The sequence below is a fragment of the Pipistrellus kuhlii genome, unplaced genomic scaffold (assembly GCF_014108245.1).
Source record: "Pipistrellus kuhlii isolate mPipKuh1 unplaced genomic scaffold, mPipKuh1.p scaffold_m20_p_10, whole genome shotgun sequence".
NCBI classification, from domain to species: domain Eukaryota; kingdom Metazoa; phylum Chordata; class Mammalia; order Chiroptera; family Vespertilionidae; genus Pipistrellus; species Pipistrellus kuhlii.
The window spans coordinates 34,712,534-34,731,026 of NW_023425405.1; the positions used below are offsets into that span (position 1 = coordinate 34,712,534).

Genomic DNA, 18,493 nt, shown 5'->3' on the forward strand with positions numbered 1-18,493 from the left:
TTATTGGCCAACTGCACTAATGTACATTTATAAAAAGTATTGAAATTGTGTAATGTAAGTCCTCCCAAAATTTTTCTCGCTTTCAAAATTATTTTATCCATTCTAGGTCCTTTGCATTTCCACATAAATCTTAGGATTATTACCTTGTTAATTTCTGCCCAAAACAAAAGGTATGACATTTTAACAGTGATCACTGTGAATCAATTTTGGGAGAATTACCATTTTGATAATGATACTGAGTGTTAAAATCCAGTAAAGCTTCTACTCCTAGATGTAATTTGAGTATAGAATGAGTAGTGCAAAGTCTGAGCCCTTTACAAGTTGGCCCCAAATTTTATTATCACCAGGCCTACTTGAATCTCCTCTTTATGTATTTATAAGCTGCACTGACCAGTGATGCATGGATGGTTTGGGCCCACTTCATTTTCTGCTGTGCATATCCAGTCAAGCTGGGATAGATGTGGTGAACTTATCAAGCCCCTGTGGCTATCTTGCCTCTTACAACTTGATAAAATCTTGCTTGCCATAAACAAGACTTCAACCTCAGACTCACAAAGCCATTATTTCTCCCTATTCATTTGCAACTAAGATGACTATTTCAATCTTCTATACTCTCTATCAAGTACTCTACCAGCAGTAGGGCAGCAAAGCTTCTGGTTTTCAAGGCCTGCTCCATCCTGGTTGAAATATCACACCAACAAAGCAGGGGATGAGTAAGGAGGGGGAAAGGAATGGCACCAGATAAGAACATCACAAACCTGTGTTATTCTTGCCTTGAGTTTAGTACTTTTCATGAACAAAACTTCTCAATTTGTTTGTCTGATTTCCAGAACACTGAATTATTTGTTTTAACCAGTGTTATGTTGCTGTGTGGGGAGAGTAATCAAATCTCCCACTCAGTAATAAATGCTAGCCATTCCTTTTTCAATCATGCATATCCTATGTTGTTGCAATCCAAAGTTCAACCATACCAAATCTTAGCTATTGCTTTGAGATTGTATTGACTTCTGAGATAAAACTGAAAATTTAATTTTTGGGGGGTATTTGTATTTTATGCACAAATATGTAGTTACTTTAGATATATTAAACCAGTTTTTTCCCTCCCTCCCTCTTTCCCACCCTCCCTTCGTTTCTTTTTTTCCTTGCTGCTGGGAAAAACTGATTTTGTGTACATACATTTATGTGTAGGGCAGACAAAAGTTGAGAATTTCTCTACATTAATATTATAGAGAAACTATTCAGTCTATATATCATAGTATATGCAAGATACTGATAGCTATAGTATATTAAAATGATACTAAAATTATGGAAACTATGGTATCTATAAAAGTTATTTGAGAGAAATGTCAATGTTTATCCTAGAGAAAAATAACATTTAAAGTTGACTTACACAATGATACCGAGGGCAGAGTCAAAACTAAGGGATATAATTCTGAATTCAATATACAAAATTAACTATTTAACAACTTAAGCTAAAACAACTGAACTAGTTTGGTTCTCTAGCTAAGTGAGGAGCTTCTCTCACCAAGAATGATCAAAATAGACTGGATTTCCATTTTTTTAAAGGAGTGTTTACATAGGAGATAGACTAAATCAGTGGTTGCCAACTAGTGGTCTGCCGACCACTGGTGGTCCGCCGACCACTGGTGGTCCGTGAGGTCCGAAAGGTTGCTAACCGCAGAACTAGGTGACCCTTCAACTCAGTTTCTATGAAAATAAGAGAATTTAGATAGATAAAAAATAGAACGATCAGGAAAAAATAACCCAAAATATACACAAAGATTATCACAAATTGGGTTACTCATAATGAGTAAGAGAATAAAAACTACAAAATATATGAATTCCACTGTACTACTGGGTCTCCAAGGACACCAATAAGCTAACTATCATGAAAAAGTTATTAGAAGAAAAGACTTTCCTACCATTGCACAAAGCTATAATCTATAGTTCTCATTGCTATAACTCAAAAACAAGAAAGCTCAAGTGGGAACAAAAGACAACCAAAATGAAGAAGATATAGCAATTGTAAGTAAAATTAAGAATTCATTTTGGAAAAGGCAAAAGCTGAGAGTGTGCAGAACATTTATAAAGAACATGAAGAGCACAAATAAGGTAAACTTGGATTTGTTCACTAAAACGTGGAGGGCAACTCTTAAACTCTGAAAGAAAAATACCATTATGTTCAAAAAATGATAAGGTAATTTTCTAGGATAAAAATAGGTTATAGATTATAACCAGAAATACCTCACCTCTTTCAGTTGATCAGCACTCCCCCATGATGCAGAACGCTGATGTGACCTCTCTTCTGCTCCCTCTTCTGCCCAACAGCTAGGTGTCTTGAACAAAACAAAGAAATCTTGTCTTTATTCCTTACTCTCACAGCAACACAAGCATATTTCAAAATTTTCATGAAAACCAATTAAGCTATACTACTAAAATCCCTTAAACGCTAAAATTTTCATGACCCTAGGTAACGTTTAAAACATTCTATCATATTCTGAGTTAGACATGATCAATTAAAGATGCTTCTAAGTTACTCAAAACATTTTGTTTTTCGCATCAACATTAATGAAACATGCAAATGTAATACAAAACATTAAGTCCCAAATGGTAAGACCATTTAGCAGCTATATTTTAAAAAACTAACAATATTAAAGTATCATTCTTACTACATGAGAGGACTCTTGATGTAATGTAAATTAGGGAGAGTAAAAACCACAATTTAAAGACAAATACCCCGTTTCTCTGAAAATAAGACAATGTCTTATATTAATTTTTGCTCCCAAAGATGCACTAGATTTTATTTTCAGGGGATATATTATTTTACCATGAAGAAGAATACGGTACACATTTATTGTTAAATAAAAATAAAGGAAATTTATTACCTGTATACGGTACGGTAGTACGGTAGTTGTCAACACAAACCAAACAAACTGAATCCTACAGTATCAAGAATTTACTCATTCAATGACAATCATGTCATCATCTTCTGGAACATCATCATAACAATCCAATTCCTGAATTTCCTGGTGAATTTCTTGTGACTCCATTTCTTTCAGAATCAGTGGACCAAATATCTCATGTTGAGCCTAGGGGGGCCTTATTATCAGGGGTTGCCTTATATTTCTCTCAGAAGGAAACCTCTGAGTAGGTCTTATTTTCGGAGGATATCTTATTTTCGGGGAAACACGGTAGTAATGATTATCACAATAAATATATATGGCTTTAAAAACTATTTTTCTTACACATTAAAAAAAATCATCACTTATGTTGAGGCTACATCCATGACTTTATTTTTAAAAATATATATTTTATTGATTTTTTACAAAGAGGAAGGGAGAGAGATAGAGAGCTAGAAACGTCGATGAGAGAGAAACATCGACCAGCTGCCTCTTGCACACCCCCTTCCGGGGATGTGCCCGCAACCAACGTACATGCCCTTGACCGGAATTGAACCTGGGACCTTTCAGTCCGCAGACCGACGCTCTACCACTGAGCCAAACCGGTTTTGGTTGCATCCATGACTTTACATAATATATAACTTATGAAAAAGCCATCAGTGTTGTCTGAATGTATCACACTTTATTCATCTAACCACCTATTGAAGGACATCTTGGTTGCCTCCAAGATTTAGCAATTAAGAATAAAGGTACTATAAACATCCATTTGCAGATTTTCCAAATCCAAAGAGCATCAATGATGGATTGTGTGGTAAGAGCATGTTTAGTTTTCTAAGAAACAGCCAAACTATCTTCCAAAGTGGCTACCCACCATTTTGCATTTCCACCAGCAATGAATCAGAGTTGCTACTGCTCTTCTTCATCCTGGTCAGCATTTAGTGTTGTAGGTGTTTGTATTTCAAAACAGGTCAAGCTACCTCAGGTATGAAGTGGTATCTCATTAGTGTTTTAATTTATATTTCCCTGACAACATCTGATGTGGAGCATTTTTTCAGGTGCTTATTTGCCATCTTCCTTGATAACATATCTATTAAAGTTTTTGCCCCACCCCCCTTTTTTTTAAAGGTTGTTTTCTTATGTTGAGTTTTAAGAATTCTTTGTAAGTTTTAAATTTATTTTTATTGAATTTATAAAGGTGACATTGGTTAATAAAATTATATAAGTTTCTGGTCTACAATACATCATTTGTATATTATACTGTGTGTTTACCACCCAAGTCAAGTCTCCTTCTAACACCGCTTATCTCTTCTTTATCCTCTTCTACCTTTCCCCACCCCTTTTCTCTTTGGCAACCACCATACTATTGTCTATGTCCATGAGAATCTTTTTTTTTTTTTTTTCTCAGTCTCTTTACCCTTCTCACCCATCCCCCACCACCCTCACCTCTGACAGCTGTTCTCTATCCCATGAGTCTGTCTCCACTTTGTTAGTTTACTTGGTTAATTACATTCCACTTAGGAGTGAAATCATATGGTACTTGTTTTTCTCTGACTGGCTTATTTCACTTAGTGTAATACTCTCCAGGTCCATCCATGCTGTTGCAATCTGGGAGCACATGCACAGAAACCTGAAACACTAATTCCTTCATTGCAGCATTATTTATAATACCCAAGATTTGAAAGTAGCCCAAGTGCCCATGATGAGTGGACACAAAAGAGCTGCAGTACATTTCCACAATGGAATACCATTTGGCCATAATAAATGAATTCTTTATATATTTTGAATACCAGACCTGAATCTGGTATTCAAATATCAGATATGAATCCTGGGTACTTTTGTTATTTTTATCTTTATTTATAAACTAGCAAAGGCAGCTTTGCTTCCCTGAGTTACCAATTTCAAAACAGGTCAAGCTAACTCATAGCAAGAAAATACTGTTTTTCAATATTGACTGTTAATATGTAAGAGCCTAAAGCCACTTCCAAAAAAACAACAAACAAAAAAAAAACAACCCTTTACAAAAACAAATTAATAATGACTTCACAAAATTCTCTGAGTTTTATTTAACTCTTTAAAAAACTCTTATATAAAACTTAAGTATATTTTTGTATAGGTCATCCTTAACCTTGAAATTTACTATAGTTTAAAGTCTGTAGTGGAAATATAATTACTGACTTAATTATTTTACCATACTTAAATATATGTCCTTTAGTAGCAAAATACTGATAAACCTAGCAAGAAATGCGTGGAATTACTTGAGAATCAGTGGTATTTCAACTAGTAGTGATTAATTATAATTATAGACTAATTTTCATTTATAAAGAGGTTTTAAAATAAATAATGACAAACTGTTCATTATTTATAAACTAGAGGCCCAGTGCACGAAATTCATGCACAAGGGTGTGTATCCCTCAGCCCAGCCTGTGCCTGCACCCTCTCCAGTCTGGGACCCTTCAAGAGATGTACGACTGCCCTTTAGGACCAATCCTACTGAGATCGGGCCAAAATGGGCAGCTGAACATCCCTCTCACAATCCAGGACTGCTTGCTCTCAACTGCTCACCTGCCTGCCTTCCTGATTGCCCCTAACAGCTTCTGCTTGCCAGCCTGATCACCCCCTAACCTCTCCCCTGCCAGCCTGATTGATGCCTAAGAGCTCCCCTGCCAGCCTGTTTGCCCCTATCTGCCCTCCCCTGCAGGCCTGGTCACCTCTAATTGCCCTCATCTGCAGGCCTGGTCCCCCCAATTGCTCTTCCCTGCAGGCCTGGGTCTCCACCAACTGCCTTCCCCTGCATATCTGGTTGCCCCCAACTTCCCTCCTCTGCTGACCTGGTCACCCCTACCTGCCCTCCCCTGCAGCCTTGATTGCCCCCAACTGTCCTCCCTTACAGGCCTTGTCCCTCCCAACTACCCTCCCATGCTGGCCTGATCGCCCACAACTGCCCTCTCCTTGCACTGCCCTCCCCTACTGGCCACCTTGTGGTGGCAACCTTGTGTCCACATGGGGAAGCCATCTTTGACCACATGGGGGCAGCCATCTTGTGAGTTGGAGCGACGGTCAATTTGCATATTACTCTTTTATTAAATAGGATACATTGTTTGACTAATCAACATTTTAAAAACTTTTAATTTAAGGGCTAATTTTGAAAAGTTTGTCCTGATGATGCTTTAAAAAGCAGCACAAAAACATTATGATTCTAATATTACTACCTTTTGTTTTTCTAGTAAATGTATGTAAATATAGTCCTATAACTAAATATAAATATAAACAGCCTCTTCACTTGAAAATAGAGTGTAGACAGAACAGTTTAGTTGAAAACAGCATGAGGAATTCAGTGATAGCAGCACTTCACAAACTGTTTAACATGCTCCATCTCTATACCAAGTTATGTGCTTATTACTTTAGACTAGTTTCTTCCAGTGGTCCCTGGCTGAGCATAACTGGCCTCATCTAGGAGCATGGTAGAAATGCAAATTCTCAAGTTCAGTCCCAGAATTATTAAATTGGGAATTCTTAGATCAAGTCCAGCAATAAGCATTTTAACAAGCTCTCCAGATGATTCTGAGGCAAGCGAAGGTCTGAAAAGCACTAAGACTAAGGAAATAAAGATGAATAAGAAACAGATTCTGCACTCAAGGTAACATGCTGACCATATATGTAACCACTTATTTTTCTTGTAGGCTAATATCATTAACAAGTCTAACATCAATTTGCATCTAATTACATCTTTAGAAATTAACATAAGCTAACAAATACTATTTGGAGACACGTAGAAAGTTGTACTGAGAGGAAGAGATTTTTCTTTTTTTAAATTTTTTATTAACATGCAGTGAATTTCATATTTTTCAGTTAAGAGCATAGTGTTTATTAAAAGATTTCCTCATTTTGCCTGTCAATGAATTTGTTATACACGAGTCCTTAAATAGTATGTTGACAATTTAAATTTTTCTTTTTTTAAAATAAATATTTTCCCCTACTGATCCCCTTCAGCCAGCCCGACCTCCACCACCCCCCCGCCACCCCAGTCCTTCAGCACTCTATTGTCTGTGTCCATGGGTTATGCATCTATGCATACAAGGTCTTTGATTGATTACCTCCCATCCACCCACCTTCCCTCACCTTCCAGAGGGAGAGGTTTTTCTTTAATGAGGACATTAAACAGCAATCCCTAGGAAGGACTAACATACCTGAGTATTTATAAGTAAAATATATAATACCCTTGTCTATTTAGCCCTTAGTGTGTTCCACACAATTGAATGAAGGTCTGTGTAGTAACTATATGTGATTTTCTAGATTATTAAGCAGGGAACTTATACAGTAGCTAATTCCAGATATCAAGGGGAGGGGGAGGGAGGGTGTTGGTGATAAATTTCTGGATTGCAATTTTTTGAAAACAGGAAATAACACAGAAATCAAATATTGCATTTGTGTTAGAAATGATAAAAAGAAATAATTTGCCTCACTCTGTAAAAAATGTTAATTTGAGAAAAAATAATCATAAATGTGCCAACAACCTTAAACATATTCACAGTTATTTCTATTGTCAAGAATTAACCTAAGATGTACACCAAAAGAAGCACTGAAAATAAATTAAATAGCTATCAATGGGGAAATTAAAATTGTGGCACATTCTTATAATACAAAAAACAACACCACACAGCATGTGGACTACAATCTCACTTTTTAAAAAATATATTTTTTAATTTATTTCACAGAAGAAGGGAGAGGGAGAGAGAGAGAAACATCAATGATGAGGGAATTGCATCCCCCCTACTGGGATCGAGCCGCAACTTGGGCATGTGCCCTTGACCAGAATCAAACCTGGGACCCTTTAGTTGCAGGCCAAGTCTCTACCCACTGAGCCACACCAGCCAGGGCTATAATCCTACTTCAGTAAGCAAATACATACAAAAAGAAAAGACTTTAGAAAGAGATATTTCAAAATATGAATAGTGGTGGAAATTCTAAATTCTAAAGTAAATTCATATTTTTTTTTCCAGTTGCATGAGCAAAAAAAAAATCAGGAAAAAAGGGACTTATCATGTTTAGGAATATTTAATGGATGGGAAAAAACTATGGCTTATTAGGTTAAAAAGGTTATTAAAAACTACGTATTGTATCATCTGAATTGTTTTTAAGATGCTTTTTAACTTTTTTAATGTAAATAATTAAAATATAAAAGTATATACATCAAAATGTTTAAGATGGCTGTTTGGACATTAGGAATATAAACAACTAAATTTTTTATATCATGAAAAGGTTATATTCAGGGAAAAACCATCAAGACAAGGAGTATTCTATAACAATAAACAATGCCAATCATAGGAAGATATAATGTACATACATTTTTAAATATCTATAATATTATCAAGACATATCAGGCAATGACCACTGAAAACAGACAACAGAAATTTTAACTTGACAACAGCCAGCTTAAGACAGAACAAACATTTAAAAAGGGTGCTATATTCCTAGCTGGTTTGGCTCAGTGGATCATACATCAGCCTGCAGAATGAAGGGTCCCAGGTTTGATTTTGGTCAAGGGCACATCCCTGGGTTGCAGGCTCGATCCCCAGCAGGGGGTGTGCAGGAGGCAGCCCATCAATGATTCTCTCTCATTATTGATGTTTCTACTTCTCTCTCCCCCTCTTCTTTCCTCTCTGAAATCTATAAAAATATATTTAAAAAAATAAAATAAAATAGAAAATAAAAAGGGTGCTATATAGAAACTGAATAATATAGTTAATAAGATTGAATTAATGAATTCTATATCTAAAAGAAAAGACTGTACCTCATTTTCAAATACTGAACATTAAGAAAAAATGAATCATATATTAGGCCACACAAAAAATTTCAAAGAAGTTTCCAAAGATCTATAATTTTATATTCTAATTATAATACCATAAAGTAAAAATTAAATTACTAGGAAAGAAACTTTAACCACTTGGAAATTAAAAAATGAAAACAAAAAGCTCTCATATATATGTTAAACAAGATTAAAAATGAAAAATTGCATATAGTTTAAATATATAAATAATGGAAACATACACTGGCCAATGCTGAGCTCAGTGAGTAAGTCTAGGCATAAAACACATATACTACTTAACACAAATACCAAAATTGAGCATTCATCTCCAGAATCTAGAAAAACAGCAATCCCAAAAAGGCAGAAGAAGGGCAATGTTAGAACCAAGTCAGTGGACAGTGAACTAGAAAACAAAAATAACAGAAAAATCAGTCCAACACCTTAAAAAATTAAACACTATAAAACTGAATACATTAAACCACTCAAACCATAAATGTGCAATATTAAAAATGAGAAAAAACTACAGATATGCAAAAATTTACAAAATTATACAAGAGTACTTTGTGAAACTCTATGCAAATATGTTTGAAATCTGGATGATATGGATTATATTCTGGCAAAACAAATTTAAAAATTGAACTAAATAAATAAAAAAGGAAAGAGACCAAGAGCCATAGAAAAAACTGAGATTTACTAGAGAGCTACACTACCCAAATTTACAAGTCTAGTCAACTTCATAAGTAAAATTCTTTCAGACCCAAGTAATAGACAACTGAGGTAATATTTACACCAGGCCAGAGCACAGAGGAAGGAAATCTTGCAAAATCATTTTATGAAGCAAGTATATCATCAATCTAAGGATTACATTAGAAAAAAGAACAAACTGCAGACCTTTTTTTTCTGAAACAAATATAATTGTATTAACACTTTGTTTCACTGATTATTAAATATCATATTAAAAAAAACTCCATAAACAAATAGCTTTTGTTCCATAAATGTGATCATAACTAATTATTAAATAATCTACCCAAGAAATTCACCATGTTATAGGTTATGAGTCAAAACAAGGTCTTCATTTCCATGTGAAATGACATTTGGCCTATAAAAAACCACCCCTGATTTTGAAAATCAAGCAAAATGATTACTAAAATAAGCATGTGTGTTTGTCAGAATGAGTGCACTGGCTTTTTTTTCTTTTTTCTTTTAGGTATGACTGAAATACATATGCCAACTATAGGCGCACAATATAAGGATTTGATATTCTATATTACTAGAGGTCCAATGCCCAAAATTAGTGGAAGGGGCTTGGCCCTTGCAGTCGCAGAGGCTGCCTCAGCTCTCACAGCGCCCTGGCTTTGTCCGAAAGGTCATCTGGATGGTCGTTTCACTATTCAGCTGTCTAATTAGCATATTACATTTGTATTACTATAGATGAACTGATCATCACAATAATTCCGGTTAACATCCATTACCATACATAGCAACAAAATTTTTTTCTTGAGATGAAAACTTAATAATTATCCTTAGTAACTTTCAAATATGCGGCATAGTATTGTTAACTATTGTTGCCATACATTATACATCCCTTAGACTAATTATGTTATTACTGAAAGTTTGCATCCTTTGACATCTTTCACCCATTTCACCTACCCGGTACCTCCCACCTCTGGCAATCACCAATCTGTTTTCTGTGTGTATGAGCTTAGTGTTTTTTGTTTTGTTTTGTTTTAGATTAAATATATAAGTGAGATCATATGGTATTTGTCTGAAGTATTTCAATTAGCATCATGCCTTCAAGGTCCACCCATGTTGTCACAAATAACAGGATTTTATTCTTTTTATAAATGAACAATACTCCACTGTGTGATTGATTCAGTGGGCCATGACTTTTTTCCCCACCATTTTATTTTAAGAAGTCAAACACACACACTAGCTGAAAAAACTGCTCAGCGAGTACTCAAAAAGCCAACATCTTTTATTCTGTAGTCAAATCCTTGCTATATTTCCTTTATCATCTATCTATCCATCAACTGAACTTACTTTTTATTCATTTCAAAGTTAATTGCAGACAGCAATTTACTTCATCCCTAAACATCTTAGGAGAGTTCAATATTTATGTTCTATATTTTTATTTATTTATTTATTTTAAAATACTTTTCTTTATTGATTTCAGAGAGGAAGGGAGAAGGAGAGAAAGAAATATCAATTATAAGAATCACTGATCAGCTGTCTCCTGCACGTTCCCTATTGGGGGTCAAGCCCGCAATCCAGGCATGTACCCTTGGCCAGAATCTAACCTGGGACCCTTCAGTCCTCAGGCTGATGATTCTCTATCCACTGAGCCAAGCCAGCCAAGGCAATGTTCTATATTTTTAAAGTTAATATATATAATAAAATGCACAAGTATATACTTAGATCTAAATTTTAATAAGTACATTCACCCATGTAAGCAACGACTATCAAGATATACATTTCCGCTGAAATCGGTTTGGCTCAATGGATAGAGCATCGGCTTGGGGACTGAAGGGTCCCAGGTTCGATTCCAGTCAAGGGCATATCCCCAGTAGGGGGTGTGCAAGAGGCGGCTGATCGATGACTCACATCGATGTTTCTAACTATCTCTCTCCCTTCCTCTCTGTACAAAATCAATAAAATATATATTTTTTTTTTAAAAAGATACATTTCCACCATCCCAGAAAGTTCCCTAATATTGGGCCTTGGTTTGTACACAGGATCTGTCTCCAAAGTCCACAGTCTTTTTAAAGATACTTTGCTACTTCGTTTTTAAAGACCAGAAGTGTAAATATATTAAACATAAATAATTTTATTTATAATCCTCAATAATTAAGGTAGCTGAAATACTGAAATATGACAGGAAGAAAATATCAGTGAGCCCAGATGTTTAATAAGGTCTAAGGTAAGTTGACTGGACCACCTGCCCTCCACTAATTCCCGCTAAAAAAACAAAAACTACTTCCCTCCCCAAGAATTCTAGAGTGAATCCAGGAGGGATGAAAATAACAATAAAAATCATCTCATGTTTATCCATATCTCTTCAATTAAATTAATATAAACTTGGGGCCAAAACCATTGTGTATGCTTGTTAGGCAAGCATGAGGTTAAATGCTGTATACTTCAGTGGTTACTTCAAGAGGCAGTGGGGAACTGAAGAAAAAAAAGATTTGTGAATCAACCAAATCTGGGTTCAAATCTCTCCCTATTTATTAGACATATAAACATGTACAAATTACTTAACTTCGCTAAGCTTCAGTATCTCACCTGTAAAATGAGGCCTATATTTTGCCTTCCTTTCAATTTCTCAAATGACCTACATGCAGAACCATGCACGAAAAGCCCCTAACCTGGACCTCAAGCTTGGAACAGCACTGGCCCTCTCCAAACTATGCCCCTCCCCACAGGGTGAAGAGACCTTGGGACCAAGGAGATATGCTCACCATGAACCCATACCTCTGCCACAGACTATGCTCTGGGTAATCCAGACCTAGGAATTCCTTTTCCAAACAGTAGCAAGCCTGGTTTCCAAGGTCTGCAAGTATCTATTCCCTGGTCTCACTTCCTGAGAGAGTGTACGGTAGATAAAAATGAATGTGAGGAGGACACATGTAAAACCACCCCTCATGGTACAGAATGGTGTGCAGGGTAAAAAGAGATTTAGGTTTTAAGCTCAGAAGGTAAAGTGGGCTTGGCCAATATAGATACATTCTGGCATGTAACTCAGAGGAACCTAGGATATCTTAGCTCAAACCTGAACACCAAGATCCATATGAAATTTTATTTGTCAACTAAGAAGGATAAATATATTTTATGTAACAGTTTGTTAGTTTAAGTTAAACATTTTTGGTATATGGGTCTTCATTTATCTTTGCTACAGACCCTGCAAATACTATAACTTCGCCTGTCTACATCTGCCACTAATCACCTCACATGTGTATTGCCACATTCACTTTCAAACATCGTATTTAGTCATATGACGTCATGGTGAGTTTGATTACATTAACCCCATCACACAAAGAAACAGCCAGGTTTAAACCTGTCCAGCACTCTTTTACGTTATCTCCATATAACTGTCTTCTTAACTGCTAAATATCTGAGTTTCCTCCTCTACACTCTCACCCATTTTACACACTCCAAAACAATATGCCCTTAACCCCTAAATCCAGTCCTTATTCTCCAGGACCTCTCTTTAGCACCTGATACTGTTAAAAACTTTCCTTTCTTAAAACAGCATTCCCTTTGGCATATAAGGCTAGACTATTTCTGTTCTCTTAGCTTTTGCTGTTTCTCTGGTTCCTCTTCTTTCTCACAGAAGAAATATGAATAAATTATGTTATTCATTTTATGAAAATGTTCCTGAATAGTGTGAGCCCAAAGCATATTCAATAAAAGGTAAGGTTTTCTTAAAATCTAAAAATACCCACTATTTTTAAATATATATATTTGTATTGATTTCAGAGAAGAAGGCAGAGGGAGAGAGAGATACAAACATCAATGATGAGAGCGAAAAATCACTGATTGGTTACCTTCTACACACCCCTCACTGTAGATCGAGCCCGAGCCTGCAACCCGGGCCTGTGCCCTTGACTGGAATTGAACTTGGGACCCCTCAGTCCAAAGACCAACTCTCTATCCACTGAGCCAAATAAGCTAGGGCAATACCCACTATTTTTAAGTACAGTGCCAGTTATTCTAGTAGGTGATACGCACACACATGCACATTATTCCATTTATCCTACTAGCAGCATAAGACTGGAGCTCAGATTGGTTGACAAATTAACCTGTCTTAAAAACCTGGTTCCAACACTTTCTAGCTTTATGATAATAAGTCACTTAACTTCTGAGTTTCTGCTTCTCCACCTGTGTAGTCTTACAATGTTATTGTGAGAATTAAATGAAACACAGGACATAAAATACATAGCACATGGTACTTAGTCAGTAAATGTTATTAATTCCCTTCTCTTATTACTTCCAGGTGAATACATTAGTTTTCTCTCTTTCCCTCATGTGCATTTCCAAAAACTAAGTCCTCAGTCCTTTGAGCCAATTTCTTTACACTCTATACCTACACATCATGACACTTGTGAACCCAACTCCTCAGAAATATGGTTTTGAATTATCTGTGTCCATCTCTAAGTATCCAGGCCCACATCACTAAATTTTGCTAGTGATTTCCACTTGAGAATCCCACTGCCAACCATATCAAACTGATCCTTTTGCTCACAAAACTAAGAATGAAAAGCAAAAGACTGGGGTGGCATGAAATATTACAAAGGCAGAATTGATAGGATGGATGATAAAGAAGCTAATTTCATGGTTTCAAGCTTGTCTGGGAAAATTAGAAAAATTGAGAAGATCCTCATAGATCATGTCCAAAATTCCCCCTGCTCCTTTTTCTCTTCCCTCATTCTTCAGACATGAAACTCTAATCCTTCTATTTTCCTAACCTACAAAGCCGAAAATGTTCTCATTCCTTTGAATTCTCTCACATTTAAATGCGTCATTCTTTAATCAGAAAAAAACACCCAAAATACCTTTAACATGAATTTCCTTAGCCATGTGTTAATACTTTATAAATTATTTCCAATACTGAAATAAGTAATTTCAAAAATTATATTTTATAATATAGTTACTAGTCATTATATTAATTTCTCTTGGAAAGCAATTCTTAATACTGTAAGTCTAAAAAATTGTCATATATTTAAAATATTACAGAATTTTAAAACTTTAAAAACCCAGATGATAAGAAACAATTAATCTAAAGTTTATTAAAAGAAATGGCTTTCTTATTTAGTTGAATGTACTATTATTTCAAATTTTGGAATGTTTTATTAAATTACATTTTCTTTACTGCAGGGTAGTAAAACTGGTTTGGCTTTGCTTATTTTACCTGAGTAGCTTTATCTTTCATACATGAAGGATAATGAACATGAGGATCCCGTGGCCACTGTCCTGTGAGATAAGGTCCTGTTATCGTATCCAAAGAAGAGGTTCGCCTTATTGTACTAGAGGTTCGAACTTGCTGAGATTTTGGTCTGTCCACTATAAAAAGCAAAAAAAGAAATTAGATTAGTCACTAATAAAGTAAAATTTAAAATTATTTAAATTTCATAGTCTGTGGAATGTCATCCTATAAATTTTCTCTACAATATATGTTTATCCTAATAGCCCCCTTATATGATCTGATGAAACTTATAGACCCTCTCCAAAGAAAAATGCATTCACAAACTGTATCTTGCATACACTTACAGGACTGTCACAGACTTTATGAAGCCAGGCATTTTAAAGACCTCTCCTCCCATCTACACATCATCTGTACTGCCCTGACTTTATGACTCCTTACTGGCTCACCTGAACTGCCACTTTCCTAACTGCTGTGTCTGCATCCATTTCAACTAACTGTTACAGTGCCAACTCCTTCCAATGCTAAAGAACATTTCCATAGTTATTTATTCTTTAACTTAACGGATATATTTTTCACAATATGGCTCCCATGTATCTCAATGTTTAATGTCTTGCTACTCCTCCGTACACCCATTCTAACTAAGTGCCACACAAACTAACTGCAGTTTCCCAAATGTGAAACACTTCCTTCTCTGCCTCTATTACTTGCTCAGCCTAGAACTCTCACCTACTCTGTTCACTTGGCAAACTCTTACTTAAGATATATGCACCCTACTCTGCTTGCATGGAACTCGAAGTTGAACTCTTTCTCCCACCAGAGCATAAGTTTAATCCTTACAAACTGAAAAGGAGTTGATGCTCGATACTTACTTAATGAATTTTTTACAACTACATAAAAATAGCATGTATAATGAAACTATAATTCAACTTCCTCATTTATGGATGAAGCCCAGAGAATAAAACTGAAGTATCCAATGAAACAGAACTGCTAACAGGTGACAGAGGTAAAAAGGAATTAAGCTCTCCAGACTTTATACACAATTCAGTCCAAACACTATAACAATCTACTTCTCCTCTCCGTATGGGTACCATAGGTATTTCTGTTGAAAATTAAAATGATCATACACTAAACTAGAGAGGGTTTTTCATATATATACACCCCAAATGATTTACTCTAACGTGCATTCTGTAACAAAATCCAGTGGGTCACAAATTCTAAGGCTCACAGTCTTATTCTGAGTTATATCTCACATCAAACAAAATGTCTTGCACATTTCAGAAGGTCAAGAAGTATTGTTATCTAATGCTGTCCTTTATCTTCCTAAAACCATAATTCTAAAGAAAATGCAGTATACTTTGATGTTATCATACTTTTATATATCCTACAATTGCAATTTTGACTTCTTCTTTGACTCAATGGTGGTAGAAAAGATTTGAAAATTACCAAATTTCCTCCCTATCTTTATTATTTAGCTGAAATTTTATTTCACCACGAGAGGCCTATTGCATGATTCTCGTGCAAGAATAGGTCTTCCTTCCCCTGGCTTCACTCCCAGCTACCCAGGAGCCAGCAAGTCCTTGCTTCTGTCTGGAGCACTTCTCCTGTAGCTCCCTCCATCACCCTCCCTCCCCCTCATAGCAGGTGTCCCGCTCCTCCTGGCCTCTCCATGCCTGCATATCTTTATTAGGTTAATTTGAATACTCACTCTGATTGGCTGTGGGTGTAGCGGAGGTACGGTCAATTTTGCATGTTTGTCTATTATTAGGTAAGATAGGCAGAGAAACTAAGATGACCTATTTCTACTCTTTGGAATTACCTGCAAATTTTCTTTGTGACCCAAAAACATGGTAAATTTTCTTAAACATTTCATGAGTCACGGAGAAAATATACTTTCTGTTTTCAGAACATATAGTTCTTTGTCTTGTACATCAGATAAAATAAAAAAAATACAGAATATGGGAATAATTTAATTATCTGCTTGATCTGTCACAGATTTAGAAAAGTACTCTGAATTTCTAAAGTACTATTGAGATCTAACAATTTCCTTTATTCTTTGCAATTTTTATCATTTACATTTTAATTCTGTATAATTTGCTTCATATTAATTTATGACTTCATCATTAATGACTTAACTTCATCATTTTAATGTTACATTTACATTTTACTTTTAAACTCTGTCAAACTAAACATTATGACCCCCTTTGGCTTTCTTTTTTATTATAACTTGCCTGGTACACCTATTCTCTCCTTTTAAATTCTATGGCAACAAGATGATTTGTTCCTATTACCCAAACTATCACAGCAATTAGTTTTTAACACCTCACCATCTAAGCCTTGGTGCTTCCAAATTTTTATTTAATTTGTAGTGTTATCACCTTCCAATTCAGGTGTTATAATTTAGTGCAATAAGGAAAATCAACTGATTTTGCATTATTTATATGCTCAACACAAAGTTTTTAATTCATAAAGTTGTGATCAGAATATATATTTAGTTTTGAATTACGTGATCACAGTATTTCTCTACTAATCTTCTCTCTATATAAAAGCCTAAGTGACCATTATGACCAAAAGACTAGAAACTGGCTGGTGGCTATGATGTGCACTGATCACCAGGGGGCAGACGCTCAATGCAGGAGCTGCCCCCTGGTGGTAGGTGTGCTCCTACAGCCAACCTCCCTCGGTTACTCCCCTTGGCTGGCGGGCCCCAAAAGGCTCCTGGCAGGCCCCAATAGGCTCCTGCCAGGCAGAGGGACCCCACCCATGCATGAATTCATGCACCAGGCCTCTAGTTATTACATAATGACCTCAATTCAAACAGATCAAATAAGAGAACACCTTATCAACTAGAAACACATATTATTATAGTATAGTCAAACCATCTTTGAATTAATTTATAAGAGCTTGAATAAACAAAATTGCTAAAGTAAATATTTAATTATATATGAAAAGTATGAAATAAAATCAATAAAATACTTATTGTCATTACTTAAGCTAACTAGGCACCAGGAAAATAGTACCTTCATAAGTGGCAAAACTCAACATTACTACTAAGTAAAACTCACTGAATGTCTACTATATGCAAAGCGCTGTTTCATGTACCAAGAAAAATTACAACATAAATTTTAAACTCCTCTCAAGGAGTTTACTTTCTCTTTGGGGGAGATATATCTATATAGATAGAAAGCCAGTGGCCATTAATGCAGGAACAACCGGTGGCTATGATGCCCACTGTGGCCAGTGAACCAGGCAATCAGGGGTTGGGGCTAGCCCGCCAACCTCCCTCAACCCCTCCCTCCAGCTGGCCCTGCCCCCTATGGGCCCTCACCACCCTGAATAGGGGTTGGGCTGGCTGGCCAACCACCCATGGCCCCTCCCATAGGCCACTGCCATCCAACTGCTGGCCCCACCCCTTATCAGCCCCCACCACCCTGACTGGCCTGCGGCCCCTCCCCCCAGGCAACTCTGTTTCCTGATTGACGGCCAGACCCCAATCAGCCAATTACCCACGGACCCTCCCCCCAGCCAGCTCAGCCCTGATCAGGCCCTGATTGGGGCAGGCTAGCCGGCCAACCTGCCAGTGTCTTCTCCTCCCAATAGGCTCAGCCCCGATCTGCCCTGATTAGGGCCAGGCCGGCTGGATCCCACTCATGCATGAATTCAGTGTGTGAGTGTGTGTGTGTGTGTGTGTGTGTGTGTGTGTGTATAAAATTAAACTATAATATACAGCAGTATGTATGGAACATGTACATCAATGAAGGACAGGAAAGCAAACAAGGCAAAATTAGACAACAGATAGTAAGAATAGTAGTCTTGTTATGCCACTTAGCAGTTCTGTTGATAACATCTCTTAAACGAGAGTAAAATACA

General features: G+C 36.3%; 1 protein-coding gene across 4 annotated transcripts in view; it reads right to left on the minus strand.

The window, feature by feature from the left end:
* The window catches only part of GLCCI1 (glucocorticoid induced 1), a 79,498-nt gene that overhangs the window by 34,391 nt on the left and 26,614 nt on the right, over positions 1-18,493 (minus strand). For all 4 annotated transcript variants that reach the window (XM_045578380.1, XM_036429323.2, XM_045578378.1 and 1 more), the window contains exons 2-3: positions 14,612-14,763; positions 2,250-2,336 (exon numbers count right to left, since the gene is read on the minus strand). In XM_045578380.1, the coding sequence (XP_045434336.1) occupies positions 2,250-2,336; positions 14,612-14,763 (239 nt within the window). The remainder of the gene's footprint in view (positions 1-2,249; positions 2,337-14,611; positions 14,764-18,493) is intronic.